Source organism: Perognathus longimembris, chromosome 8 (genome assembly GCF_023159225.1).
Source record: "Perognathus longimembris pacificus isolate PPM17 chromosome 8, ASM2315922v1, whole genome shotgun sequence".
In the NCBI taxonomy this organism is placed as follows: domain Eukaryota; kingdom Metazoa; phylum Chordata; class Mammalia; order Rodentia; family Heteromyidae; genus Perognathus; species Perognathus longimembris.
This window is the reverse complement of record NC_063168.1, coordinates 13,093,623-13,108,542: the sequence shown is the minus strand read 5'-3', so window position 1 is coordinate 13,108,542 and position 14,920 is coordinate 13,093,623. Positions and strand designations below refer to the sequence as shown.

The 14,920-nt window shown below is 40.6% G+C and overlaps 1 protein-coding gene across 2 annotated transcripts in view; it reads left to right on the top strand.

Annotated features, from left to right (window-relative positions):
• Positions 1-13,986: 13,986 nt before the first annotated feature.
• Positions 13,987-14,920, top strand: part of Kdm3a (lysine demethylase 3A) — a 47,223-nt gene continuing 46,289 nt past the window's right edge. The window contains exons 1-2 of one of the 2 annotated variants that reach the window (XM_048352541.1): positions 13,987-14,097; positions 14,698-14,913. In XM_048352541.1, coding sequence (XP_048208498.1) covers positions 14,728-14,913 — 186 coding nt within the window. In that variant the 5' untranslated portion in view covers positions 13,987-14,097; positions 14,698-14,727. The remainder of the gene's footprint in view (positions 14,098-14,697; positions 14,914-14,920) is intronic. The other variant, XM_048352542.1, reaches the window with a different exon arrangement.

Here is a 14,920-nt window from a genome sequence, read left to right as displayed (position 1 = left end):
TTGTTTAAAATGAGGAATGAGAGGGTGTTTTTTTCCCCTCTAGTTTACTGAATATTGAGATTGAATTATTAGCCAGAACAATAAGGAAAGAGAAAAATAAAGGGATACATATAGGCAAAGAAGATGTCAAGTCATTTCTATTACAGGTATATGGTTATACTTTAAAATGTCCTAAAGATTCCAGTAGAAGACTTAGATTTGATAAACCTCATTAGCAAAGTACAAGACATAAAACAAAAATCAGTAACTGTTCTCTTTGCCAAGGATGAACATGCTGAGAAATAATTTAGGAAAATAATCCCATCCAAAATAATCTCAAAGGAACAAACCTAACCACAGAGATGAATAACCTCTACAATAAAAACTATAAAAGTTTATAGAAGAAATTATATATATTTTATCTATTGTAAAAAGTATATAAAATAGTCTATAGAAGGAAGAAATGGAAGAAGACACTAGAAAATGGAAAGACCTCTAATGTACATGGATTGGCAGTTAATATTGTGAAAATAGCTATATTTACAAAGGCAATCTATACATTCAATATAATCCCCATCAAAACCAATGTCATTTTTCACAGAATAGAAAAATCATTCCTAGAACTCATACAAAAGCACAAAAGACTTTGGATAGCAAAAGCAATCCCAACACAATAACATAGCTATCAAAATACCTGATTTTAAATTATACTACAGAGCTAGTAGCTCTGTGCCATTACAGTACTGGCACAAAAGCAGATACATAGACCAGTTGAATATAATTGAGGACTCAGAAATTAGTTGATGCAGGGTCAGTCACCCAATTCTCAGCAAAAGTACCAAAAACATGTTGGAGATACAGAAATGCTGAAAAATTTGATCATTCACATGTAGAAGACTGAAACTAGATCACTATCTCTCACCCCATACAAAACTCAGTTAACTATGGATCAAACACCTTAGTTGTAAAACATGAAATATTAAAACTTCTACAAAAAACACTCAAAGACAGGCATTGCCAGTGGCTTTCTTTTTTTTTTTTTTTTTTTTTTTTTGGCCAGTCCTGGGCCTTGGACTCAGGGCCTGAGCACTGTCCCTGGCTTCTTCCCGCTCAAGGCTAGCACTCTGCCACTTGAGCCACAGCGCCGCTTCTGGCCGTTTTCTGTATATGTGGTGCTGGGGAATCGAACCTAGGGCCTCGTGTATCCGAGGCAGGCACTCTTGCCACTAGGCTATATCCCCAGCCCGCCAGTGGCTTTCTACATAGGAGTTTAATGGCTCAACAAAGAATAAATAGCAAAAATGACAAGTAGGATTACATCAAATTTCAAAGCTTCCATGTGGTGAAGAAAACAATCACCATAGTGAAGAACCACTATTGAATGGAAGAAAATATGTTCAGCTATTTATCTGACAAGGGACTGTACATAAAAAGCTAAAAAATTAAATGCCAAGCCAAGAGTGGTGGTTTATGCCTGTAATCTTAGCTATTCAGGAGACAGAAATGGTGGGGATCATGATTCAAAGCTAATATTTTTGGGCTGGGAATATGGCCTAGTGGCAAGAGTGCTTGCCGTGTATACAAGAAGCCCTGGGTTCAGTTCCCCAGCACCATATATATAGAAAGCGGCCAGAAGTGGCGCTGTGGCTCAAGTGGCAGAGTGCTAGCCTTGAGCAAAAAGAAGCCAAGGACAGTGCTCAGACCCTGAGTCCAAGGCCCAGGACTGGCAAAAATAAAAAAAAATTAAAATAAAATAAAAAACGAAGGTAATATATTTTTATCTGTGTGTGTGTGTGTGTGTGTGTGTGTGTTTCATTGTGCTGTGTTCCTACATGCAGGCATATAGTATACTTTGATCAAATTCATTTTCTCTATTACCCTTTCTTATCCCCCACCCTTTCGACCTCCACACTCCTGTTGGGTAGTCCCCCTTCTACATTCATGTCATTTTTAAGGTCTAGATTCTGCATTCAAGCAACAATGGTGACATTTGACTTTTTGAGTTGGGCTTATTTCATTTGACAGGATGATTTCTGGTTTCATCCATTTTTCTGCAAAGGATAATTCTGTTCTTTTATGGCTGAATAATACCCCATTGTGTGCACATACTGCATTTTCTTCATTCATCTATTGATCGACATGTAAGGTGATGCCATAGATTGGCTATTGTGTGCATTGCTACAATTGACATGGCTGTCTGTGCCTTTCATCGTAAGTAGTCTTACACTTCAGATATATGACCAAGAGTGGTATAGTAGTATCATATGTTAGTTCCGTTTTTTTTTTTTTTTTTTTTTTTTTGCCAGTCCTGAGCCTTGGACTCAGGGCCTGAGCACTGTCCCTGGCTTCCTTTTGCTCAAGGCTAGCACTCTGCCACTTGAGCCACAGCGCCACTTCTGGCCGTTTTCTGTATATGTGGTGCTGGGGAATTGAACCCAGGGCCTCATGTATACGAGGCAAGCTCTCTTGCCACTAGGCCATATCCCCAGCCCCATTGTTTGTTTTGTTTTTTTGCCAGTCCTGGAGCTTGAACTCAGGGTCTGAGCACTGTCCCTGGCTTCTTTTTGCTCAAGGCTAGCACTCTACCACTTGAGCCACAGTGCCACTTCTGGCTTTTTTCTATGTATGTGGTGCTGAGAAATTGAACCCAGGGCTTTGTGTATATGAGGTGAGCACTTTACCACCAGGCCACATTCCCAGCCTTCCGTTTTTAGTTTTGTATGACAAATTAATTTAAAATCTTTCTATAAAATGAAAAATTGTCTTTCTTGGGCGTGGCCACGTGGCTACTGTATATGTTCTTGATACATTGTATATTGTATATATGTCTACCTGACCTAGAGAAGAGATAGAAAAACATGGCGTAAGATATCACAAGAAATGTACACACTGCCCTACTATGTAATTGTACCCTTTTTGCACAACACCTTGTCAAAAAATTTGTGTTCAATTAATAAATTTAAAAAAAATGAAAAATTGTGATCACTTAAAGTAGGGTTCTGTTGTAGCACTTTGGTAGGGTGCTTGTCTGGCATGCATAAGGCTCTGAGTCCCATCCTCAGCCCCACTGAGGAATAGGTTATCAGAAAAAAGAGAAAAGATCTAATAATTGTCCTGCTCATTAATGTCTTTCCAAATAAGGTCTGAAACTAGTGACTGACATTTATTTTCCTAATTAATACTCTTGAAATACTGTGGAAGGAAATAAGAGTTTTACTTCCAATATAAATCTTCCTAGTTAAGGGTTGTCCTCTCTTGTTCCATTGTTAAAGTACCATCAAGCCCAGTATTCTGTTTCCAACATTCTAAAGTAGAATATTACTTAGACAAAGTATTTCTTTTTTTTTTTTTTTGGCCAGTTCTGAGCCTTGGACTCAGGGCCTGAGCACTGTCCCTGGCTTCTTCCCGCTCAAGGCTAGCACTCTGCCACCTGAGCCACAGCGCCTCTTCTGGCCGTTTTCCATATATGTGGTGCTGGGGAATCGAACCGAGAGCTTCATGTGTAGGAGGCAAGCGCTCTTGCCACTAGGCCACATTCCCAGCCCTACAAAGTATTTCTTATACAAATAGAAATGAATTGTACATGTACTTCAAGGTCAAGTTATTGGCTTTGTGGTTTGTCCTACAGCAAAATGAGTAACACACCACACACAAATCAATAATATCTCTAGTTACTACCATCGTGAGCAAAATACTGTCATTACTAATAAGTGCTATGTTGGGCTTTTCTCCTATGTTCATTGTCTGTGGTACTGACTCGAAATACTATTGAGCTGGTCTCTCATTTGTTTGATACAGGGTCTTGCTACATAGTCCCACTGGCTTGAAACTTGGGATCTTCGTACCTCCACTTCTTGATTGCTGGGATTATAGGTGCAGGCACTACATCCAGATTGATTTGTTTTTATTTATTTTTATCCTAATTTTAAAACATCAAACAGTTGCACAAGGGGATTACAATTTAATATGTCCATTTCTATGTTCAGTGATTCTTGATCATAATCACTCCTCATCTACGTTTGTTAAAGAAGAAAAAATCTTGACAATTGTGTACCTTTTTTGTTATTGTTAATGAAGCTACACATAGCAATATGGACCGTGCTGGGCAATCTATGTAATTTTGTGTGTGTACTAGGCTTTAACTCAGGGTCTCACATCTTCGCTTAGCTTTTTCATTCAAGACTGGCACTCTACCACTTGAGTCAGCTTTTTGCTCATTAACTGTAGACGAGAGAGACATTTTGTCTGCCTTGGTTGGCTTTAATCCTTGCTCTTCAGATCTTAGCTTCCTGAGTGGCTAGAATTAGACGTGTGAGCCACTGATACCAGCTAACATTCCTTTTTTTTTTTTTTTTTTTTGCCAGTCCTGAGCACTGTCCCTGGCTTCTTTTTGCTCAAGGCTAGCACTCTGCCACTTGAGCCACAGCACCACTTCTGGCCACTTTCTATATATGTGGTGCTGAGCAATCGAACCCAGGACTTCATGTATATGAGGCAAGCACTCTTGCCACTAGGCCATATCCCCAGCCCCAGCTAAAATTCTTGACTTAGTATTATCAAAGGGCAGAAATGCACAGAGAACAAATACATTTTCCCTTTTCTTTTTTTTTTGGCCAGTCCTGGGGCTTGGACTCTGGGCCTGAGCACTGTCCCTGGCTTCTTTTTGCTCAAGGCTAGCACTCTGCCACTTGAGCCACAGCGCCACTTCTGGCCATTTTCTGTATGTGTGGTGCTGGGGAATCGAACCCAGGGCCTCATGTATATAAGGCAGGCACTCATGCCACTAGGCCATATCCCCAGCCCACATTTTCCCTTTTCTAGTCCCTATGGCCTACAAATTACTATATTAGTAATCCATTTTAAAAGTTCAGGAGTGGAATTATATCTGATAGAAATTTGGCTTTGCAGGAAGAGATGCAGAAAGAATTAAAATGTTGGGAATATAAAGGCAGAGCAGATCAAATAAATCATATCCTTAGATAATGGCCATAGACCAAAGCTTGTTCATAATAGCAAATACTGAAAACAGTCTGATTATCCATCACAGATTGTGAACATACAAAATACAGCACAGTCAGGCAATGGGATACTCCCCAGGAATGAGGGAGAACAAACTTTGTAGGTTAAATCACATGGGAGGTTCTCAAAAACATGCTGAGTAAAGGATGTTCCAAAGGAAGACATACAGTATTACTTCATCTAAATCAACTTTGGTGCTAGTGGTGTAGCTCAGAGGAAGAGCATATGTCCAGTGTGTGCAAGAGCTTGGGTGTAAACCTTGTTACTAGAAAAGCAAAATGAAACCCAGTAAACTCAAGAACAGACAAAAAAAAAAAAAAAAAGAACAGACAAAACTAATTTGTAATGATAGCATTAAAAAAAAAAGATTTGTCTGGGAAAGTGTAAACAAGAAATAAGCACAGGGCTGGGGATATGGCCTAGTGGCAAGAGAGCTTGCCTCGTATACATGAGGCCCTGGGTTCGATTCCCCAGCACCACATATACAGAAAACGGCCAGAAGTGGCACTGTGGCTCAAGTGGCAGAGTGCTAGCCTTGAGCAAAAAGGAAGCCAGGGACAGTGCTCAGGCCCTGAGTCCAAGGCCCAGGACTGGCAAAAAAAAAAAAAAAAAAAAAAAAAAAAGAAATAAGCACAAATGAGCACTCACGGATAAGGAAATGATGAATTGGGGTTTGACAATATTTTGTCTGTAACGGTCCAAAAAGTAAATATTTAAAAATTTGAGGGTCTTTGTCATGCTTACTTAACCTTGAAATTATATGAAACACAAACCAATGGCTATATCCTAATAACCTATTAATGATAGACAATAAAATTGAATTTTAAGCCAGGGACCAGTACCTCACGCCTATAATCCTAGTTACTCAGAAGGCTGAAATCTGAGGCTCGGGGTTCAAAGGCAGCCTGGGCAGAAAAGTCCCTTTAGACTCTTATTTCCAACTAATCACCAGAAAACTGGAAGTGGCGCTATGGCTCATTGTGGGAGAGCTCTAGCGTTGAGCTGAAGAGCTCAGGGACAGCACCCAGGCCCAGAGTTCAAGCCCCAAGACTGACAAAAAAAAATGAATTTTATATGAATCTTATGGGTCAAAAAGGTTTTTCAGGCTTTTAGAAAGACATTTAAAAGTGTAAAAACTATTATTGATAGGCAGTAGAAAAGTAGGCAGTGGGCCATATTTGACTGTAGTTCTAAGTTGCTGTCCCCTGTTCTCGTCCCTGACGGGGGTGTGGGTAATTTAGAAGGATGGATTTTTCTTATTTGTTAATGCTATCTTAATGTAGTTGTACAAAGGGTTTTAACTCAACATATCCATTTGTGTGAACAATGCATCTTGATCAGTCCCTTTCCATCATTCTCCCCGTCTATGCTAGTCCAACACATCTTCTCAAGTTTCTTTTTTTTTTTACCTAGAGATTTTTATTTCCTTTATAAGTTATATACAATCTACAAAATTTGCCATACTGTAACTCTTTTAAAAGAATGTAATGAGCAATGTACTAAAATATACTATGCAATTGCCATGTGTATTTAGTAGCAGCTTAGGAGCTGTATGTCTCAGTAGAACAAAATAGTTTTAAGAAATAGAACCAAGTACAGCTGGAAGCCTGTCACCCATGAATGCCAGCCCTGAGCAACCTTTCAAGAGCTGTAAATGAGTTATGAAAATGTTGCCATCATGGCTGGGAATATGGCCTAATAGCAGAGTGCTTACCTAGCATGCATGAAGCCCTGGGTTCGATTCCTCAGCACCACATATATAGAAAAAAAACAAGTGGCGCTGTGGCTCAAGTGGTAGAGTGCTAGCCTTGAGCAAAAGGAAGCCAGGTACAGTGCTCAGGCCCTGAGTTCAAGACCGATGACTGACAAAAAAGTTATAATTATAAAATAAAATTCAGGGCTTTGGGTGATGGGAGCACACAGGGGAGGGACCCCTGTAACTCCTGGGGACCCCAATCATGCAAAGACAGCATGGCAGGCTCGCTGTGTTGGTCACTTTTCACACACATACATTGAGAAGCGTGACTGTATTCACACTGTTTCTCTCTTCATTCATCTTCCCTCTTATCCCACCAGTCAAAACATGCTTCTGCTTCCTGGTATTCATTTTGTCAAAACTTTGTCAATTATTCAGATGGGTTATACTATCGGATCTTGCTTTGTACTAAGTTGATTTGTTCATGTATATAACCATACGATCCCCTATATGTTTTCAAATATGTTTACTTTTTAGGTCTAATTTCCATATAGGCTCTTTGTTTCTCTTCTCCTGGTTTAGTTCACTCAATATGAGTTTTTCCAGGTTGGATGGATGTATTTGCAAAATTGATTTTTAAAAAACCGTTCACATAAGATTTATGGATACTGTGGATGTAATTTATTTTTCAACAGAAAATTAAAATTTATAGCAAAGACTTTAGTGCTGGTGCTCTGTGCTGGCTTCGTTTGTCACAGGTGCATTACATTTACGAAAATAGCAAAAGGCATTTACATTTTTACACAAGACAACATTTATTTTCGTCTTGCTTAACGGAAGCATACTGAGACAAAAAAAATAATGTTGGATTCTAATCAGAATCACCCCTTCTACATTTGCTCCCACTTCATATACCCCATCCCCACAGTCCTCAAGCTTCCTAGTTTAGTTTTCACGTATGCACATTACTTTGCAGTAGATTCAAATTTTCCACTTTTCTTTCTGGCCTGTTTCTAGGATAGGAATGTGTGTGTGTGTGTGTGTGTGTGTGTGTGTATGCATATATACACATACATATGTATACACTTACATATATCTATTTTTTGTATTCTTTGTCTTGATTTTTTTCACTCATTTCTTTCATGACCTACTGGTCCTTGCATTAATGTTCTCCGTATCCTTGTTAGGCTCTGATTCCTTGCCAGTGTTCTTTTTCCAACATGAAGACTGTCATTATCCTCCCCCAACCCCATGCCACACTTTCCCCACAAATGAATAATCTCATGAACGCCCTTGTCACTCCTCTTGGGCTCTAGATACCCACTGCTGAATTGACTTTCTGTACATCGGCCTTTCTCAGACCATCTGATGTCCTCTGCTGAGCTACTACTATTTGCCTTTTTGAGACCCCATATTGCATGTAAGCAACCTTCTCCTTTTGAAAACCTAATTTTCTCTGTCCCTCCTAATGGGTTTAGGATTGAAATGTTCAGAAAGAAGAAAGAAAAAAGAAACAAAGGCAGGGAATATTAAAATATTTTACTGATCTATGTGGGACTTTTTTTTTTTTTTTTTTTGGCCAGTCCTGGGGCTTGGACTCAGGGCCTGAGCACTGTCTCTGGCTTCTTTTTGCTCAAGGCTAGCACTCTGCCACTTGAGCCACAGTGCCACTTCTGGCCATTTTCTGTATATGTGGTGCTGGGGAATCGAACCCAGGGCTTCATGTATATGAGGCAAGCACTCTTAACACTAAGCCATGGTCCCAGCCCTTATTTGCTTTTTTAAAAAACCCATAGCCACTCTTGACTCTGGTGTGTGTGTGTGTGTGTGTGTGTGTGTGTGTGTGTTGGGAGGGGGGCTGGTCCTGGGACTTGAATTTAGGGCATGGGCACCCTTGGGCTTTTCTGCTCAACTCCAGCACTCTACTGTGTGAGCCACAAGTCCACCTTCGGCTTTTTGGTGGTTAATTGGAGATCAGCATCTCATGGACTTTTCTGCCTGAGCTGGCTTTAAACTTTGATGCTCAGCTCTCAACCTCTTGAGTAGAGAAGATTACAGGTGTGAGCCACTGACACTGGGGGTCTTGTATTAATTCTAATAATTTGTCATGCATTCGCTAATCTATCAGTTGTGTGGGCTATTCTTCCATTCAAATGTTTATATTGTAGATTATTATATATATTACATATGTTATATTGTATTTATTTTTCTTGTCTTATTACATTAGCAATTAACCTCTATTAAAATTTGTGGAATGATTAAACAAGCCATATACTAAATCGAACCATAGCCAATGGTTTATAGTAATAATATTAACCATCTTTGTATTGCTCTTAACTTTAGTAGAAATCGTTTTAAACATAATTTAGTATATTTGATGTTTCTCATGGATATCTTTACCAAATTATGGAAGTTTTCTTCTCAGATTTTGCTAAGACTTTTTATAGTGAATGGAAGTGAAGATTTATTAAATGGTTTCATGTATCTATGGAGATATTATTTTTTTCTTTAACCTGTTAGTGTAGTAGGCTCCATTAATAAAATTTAAAGTTAACTTTAAATTTCAAAAGTAAAATATAACATTCACCTTATAAAAACATGAGAACACATAGAATGCAGAGAAATAGGTGAGATGTTGGCCAATGGACATAAAACTTCAGTTAGATAGATGACAGACTAAGAGATTTATTATACACCAGGGTGACAATAACATTATGTATTTTGAAAATTGCCAAGAGTAGACTTTAAGTTTTCTCACCACAAAAAGACAATTTGTAAAGGAGGTAATGCATACTATTCAATAGTTTGATTTAGCTATTTCACAATGTATACAAATATAAAAACATCATGTTATATTTCATAAACATATACAATTACACTCGCCTATTATAGCTAAAGGAAAAACTGTAACTACTGTACAACTGGAAACCAGTGGCTCATGTCTGTCATCCTAGCTATTTAGGAGGCTGAGATCTGAGAATCATGGCTCAAAACCAGCCCAGACAAGAAAGTCTGTGAGATTCTCATCTCCAATTAACCACCAGAAAACCAGAAGTAGTGTTGTGGCTCAAAGTGATAATGTACTAACCTTGAGCAAAAAAGCTCAGACAATGCCCAGGCCTTGAGGTTCAAACCCCATGACAGGCAAAAAAAAAATAAATCTAAATACAAAAGATAAGAAATTGAAAAACTTGCTAAATGCCTGTGATTAGTGTCTCCAATTCTAATGTGTACAGTCCAGTACCCATTATATTTTAACATATATTTAGTGGAGCATTTTGTTGTTATTATATTTTGTTGCCAGTCCTGGAGCTTGAACTCAGGGCCTGGGCACTGTCTCTGAGCTTCTTTTGCTCAAAGCTACCCTTCTATCACTTGAGCCACTTCTGGCTTTTTTCAGTTTATGTGGTACTGACGAATTGAAACCAGGGCTTCATGCATGCTAGACAAATACTCTACCACGAAGACACATTCCCAGCCTATATTGTTTTAAATATTACCATATGCAATGCTTTTCATCCAAAGGATATTTTGATAGTCTAGATATTTTTCATTTATTTTCAAATGCTCTACAGCTTCCCAATATATCTATCATAATATTTATTAGTTTTATTAACTTATTTCTCAGTTGAAGTACATTTAGATCATCTCTACTTGTATCCATAAATGTTGAAATGAGCAACTTGGTTTTTTAATAAACAGAAAACTGGGGCTGGGGATATAGCCTAGTGGCAAGAGTGCCTGCCTCGGTATACCCGAGGCCCTAGGTTCGATTCCCCAGCACCACATATACAGAAAACGGCCAGAAGCGGCGCTGTGGCTCAAGTGGCAGAGTGCTAGCCTTGAGCGGGAAGAAGCCAGGGACAGTGCTTAGGCCCTGAGTCCAAGGCCCAGGACTGGCCAAAAAAAAAAAAAAAAAAAAAAAAAAAACAGAAAACTTCTTAAATTTCTGGAAATGTATCATTTAAAACTTTTGGGTGAATATTCAGTTTAAATGTGTGCTCACAAAATATCTCATTTTCTAGTTTTGAAAAAAATAAACCGTTAATAGGTATTCAGTGTGTCTGCTCTTTACAATATTTACTAAAATAAACATGGCTTATCCTTTAATAATTGTGGTACATTATAGTAACTTTCTAATCTTGAAATGATCTTGTATTTGTTTAATAACCCTAATTAATCATTGTGATTATTTTAAAATATAGTACTGGATTTAACTTGTTGGCATTTTATAGAAGAATTTTCTATATTTACAAGCATAATTGAGCATTGATCATCTTTTTTTATATTCTCCTGGCTCAGATTTGGTAATAAGAGCTTTCAGGTGGTAGAAAAAATATATCTTTATTATATATTATATATTTCCATATATGTATTATGTATGGAAATTATATATAGATTATATATAATTATATATATTATATTTCCATCTGTATTTATATATATATCTTTCCATCTTTTCTAAGTTGTGCCTCTATGAAGAAAATATATACATTGTATTCCTTGAATTTTAGTAGAGCTTGTCTCTTAGCAATTACTTTTCAGATTGAGTTAATTATGAAATTTAAGTTATCTTTCAGTTGTTTTTGTAAAGTTATTTCTAGGATGCTTATTTCTGGGATAGATGTATTTTTTTTTCTGTAATATTAGTTTAGGCAGGTCCATGTTTTCAGTCATAATAGCTCATGAGTATATATTGCCTTTATAGACTATCCTTTATAACTATAAAATTCACCCTAGATTTTAATCCCTTAGTGACATTTTAGTCAGCTTGTGTAAATGACTCTGTGATATTAGCACAATGATAAAATTGAGGCAGGATAGACTAAGGATATGGGATATGTAAGGCGAAAAATCCAGGAATTCAGAAATAAACATTGTGTGATTATACAACCTGATTAGAAATGCATGAACATCATTCTCCTTTCTTTAAGCTTCACTGAACAACAAGCAATTAAAAAAAAAAAGATACCTCCCCAACCCCACACTCATACTTATTACTTCAGATAATATTATGCCTAGAAATCAAGCATGCATACCTTCAAGAGAACTGCCTGGTACTCTCTTCCCTCTCTCGATCAAAAGGACAGTCAACCAAAGTGCACAAAGCATTAAAAATCTATGTTGCAAGAACTAGAATTAACCAACTTTTTAGGCTTAATATCTTGAGGCTGAACTGATGACAAAACACTATAGCTGAAAGCATAGGTATCGGCCATCCCAGAGGACCATGCGGAGATAATCACAGGCAGGAGAAGAAGGTTCATAAGGAGGTTTATTAGTGGGGCCATAGTTCCCACGGGGGAGGGAGCTACATGGGGTCTGCACCTTATCCAGGTGGCAGCTTCTCTCTCAGGGGGTAAAGGGGAAGTAGTTAGGTAGTAAGTAGGAGTGACTCATTAGGTATGGGTGGATCTGGGGTCTAATGGGAGGAGCTGAGGACCTGAGGCTAGGGAAATGCTAACATTAGCATCAGGAATGATTGGAGGTGTCAGGTGCCCAGAACAACAGGATCTTTTCTCAAACAATGCCCAACTCTTTCAGCATTTATATTTCTGCTAAGCTAGCCCATAGCCCATTTTTGTCCTTTTATAGGCCTATGCTTGCGTTTGAAGTTCATCTTTATTTTCTTTTACTTGCTAAATAAATCTCCCAGCTTCTTATTCTGTATCTGGAAATTATTCTCTAAAATCAGGAATCTAAGATTCCCTCCTTTCTTCTTGAGAACCTCCTTAAGACTCTCGCCTACCCTGGAGACAAAAATCATCCAGCTATTTTATCATTCAGGATTTACTCCTATCATTAAATGACCCATTACTCTATATTAATATTTTATATTGCTTTCCTTTGACTACTATCTGGTTAAAATTGTTAGCCTACCACTTTCAAGATTATATTGTATGACTTTTTTGCGTTCAATTTTGTTTTTATAATCACAAGATTTTTTTTAATGTTTATGATTTAAAATTAACCCATTTATATTTATTATAAAGTGTTGTTTGGATTTAACTTTTCTCATTTGACTTTTACCATACTCCCAGTTTCTTTTACTTTTTTCTTTCGGCGTTTGCCTTGTCTAGAATTGAATAGGTTTTCTTTGTCCAATTTCCTGCCTTAGTGGTCTGAAAACTATAAGCCCCAATTTAATTCTTATTAACTTTAAAATTTTAAGATCATGTATTCAGAATTTACATATTCGAAATGAACATGAGCCATTATTTTGCACCAAATAATCCTTTATTTCTGAACTTTTTCTTATTTCTCACATTTGTAAACTTAAGAACACGAATTCTTCACTCGGTATCTTGGGGAGTAAAGGTGATGCCATGTGAAGCACCAGTCTCTATAAATAAGTCTTCAATTCCTTGCACAGTTTCTTCATTCAACCAAGAAACTTCTAGTCCAAAGCACACAATCACCTTTGTCCTCTTTTGTCCCTCAAAGTCACCTCTTTCATAACACTTGCATCATAATGGCCTTCCTCTATTTTTCCAATTTCTTGGTTAAGTCCCTAAACAACTTCTTAGTCTCCTCCTACACACACAAAAAAATTCATATTGCACTGAATGGTCCCTTTTGCTCTGGATTGAATGCACCCCGTTTCCCAGGAACTCCATGTCTTTCTTCATTTACCCTTCAAAATGGCGGACTTAAACGCTCTTGATCAGCACCACGTGCGCCTGCGCCTCTCGCGGCCATTTCACCCAGCAGCCCCAGCTCCAGACCCTGCTCGTCCAGGCGCATGCGCAGTAGCTTCCAAAGCACTGTCGCTCCTCCCCCTAGCTGAGTACGCCTGAAACCGCACGTCCCCTCGCTCCCCTCCCCCGCAGACTTCGCACCGCCCTCACTCCTTTCCTGTGAGATTCCTCCGCCAAGTGGGAGGCTGGTCTTCGCTCGACAGCCTACGCACGTGAGGAGCAATTCAATAGGCACTTGCAGCCCCTGATTTCTGCTTACAGTCTCGTCTGTGCGCCATAGCAATTTCTTTCTGGCCTCAAAGTTGATAACCGATTTCGCGGGACTTCTTTTGCATACTGTGAGGCAACAAACGGAAAGAATGGGCTCGTGGCGGAGGGATCCCTCGCTTGCGTTCCGAGTACTTTAACCTAATGGGGGTCGGCGGGGAGTCGGGAGGGTGGGGGAGGGAGGAGGCAGCCAAGGAATTGTTTTTTTCTCTCGCCCCGCCCTCGCCTGGCTGGCCAATAGCGGCGGGCCGTTTCCCCACAAGCCTCGCCCAGCTCCGGTGATTCAGCCAATGGTCAGCGGAAGCGGCTCCAGGGGGGCGGATCTAGGAGGCTGTGCGTGTCTTGTGAGAGCTCTCGAACCAAGTCAGAGCTGGAGTCGGCTGGGCGGCTGGGAACGGTGGCTGCTACCGTGGGTGACTCAGGGAGGCGGGAGGCGGGGTAAGAACGCCGCGGCCTCGGCTGCGGAGAGAGGAGGAAGAATGGTGAAGGTGCTGAGCCCGGGCCCCCGCCGCCCCGGCGATTTCTCCCAGGCCTGGGCGCGGGGCGCGGGGGTTTGGGCGGCTCTGGAGCGGGGGGCGGGGGTAGAGCTGCGGGGCAAGTGCGGAATCGAGAGCGCCTTCTCTGTCCGCGGGGCCGCCCGGGGCGGGGATCGGGCCGCCCGGGACGGGCACTCGCCATTGGGGGGGCTTTTCTTTTCTGGGGTGAGGGGTGAACACTTTGTGATCCCACTTGAGCGGTAGCTAATTCTCCCCTCACTCCCTTCTACATTCAGCTCGGAGGTGTTGGGAAAGGGAAACTTGGTGGAGCGAGGCTCACGCGGCGCTTGGGCCCGTGTTTTCGGTGGGGGAGGGACCCGAGCGGGGGGCGGCGATTAGGGTACGGAGCCAGCCCGGGGTCGGGTCCTCGGCGCTAGGTTTGGTGGGGATCGGGCCGTCGGTCCGGTCCGGTCCGGTGGAACCTCCTCGACTCAGCCGCTGTGGCCGACTCCCTCCCTCCCGGCGGCCGCCCGCATCGCATTTTGTTTTTGTGTCTTTTCAGGGAGGAGCCCTTCCTGCCGGCGCCGAAACCATGGTGCTCACGCTCGGAGAAAGTTGGCCGGTATTGGTGGGGAAGCGATTCCTCAGTCTGTCCGCGGCCGACGGCAGCGACGGCGGCCGCGACAGCTGGGACGTGGAGCGCGTCGCGGAATGGCCGTGGCTGTCCGGGACCATTCGAGCTGTTTCGCACACCGACGTTACCATGAAGGATCTGAAGGTAAAGC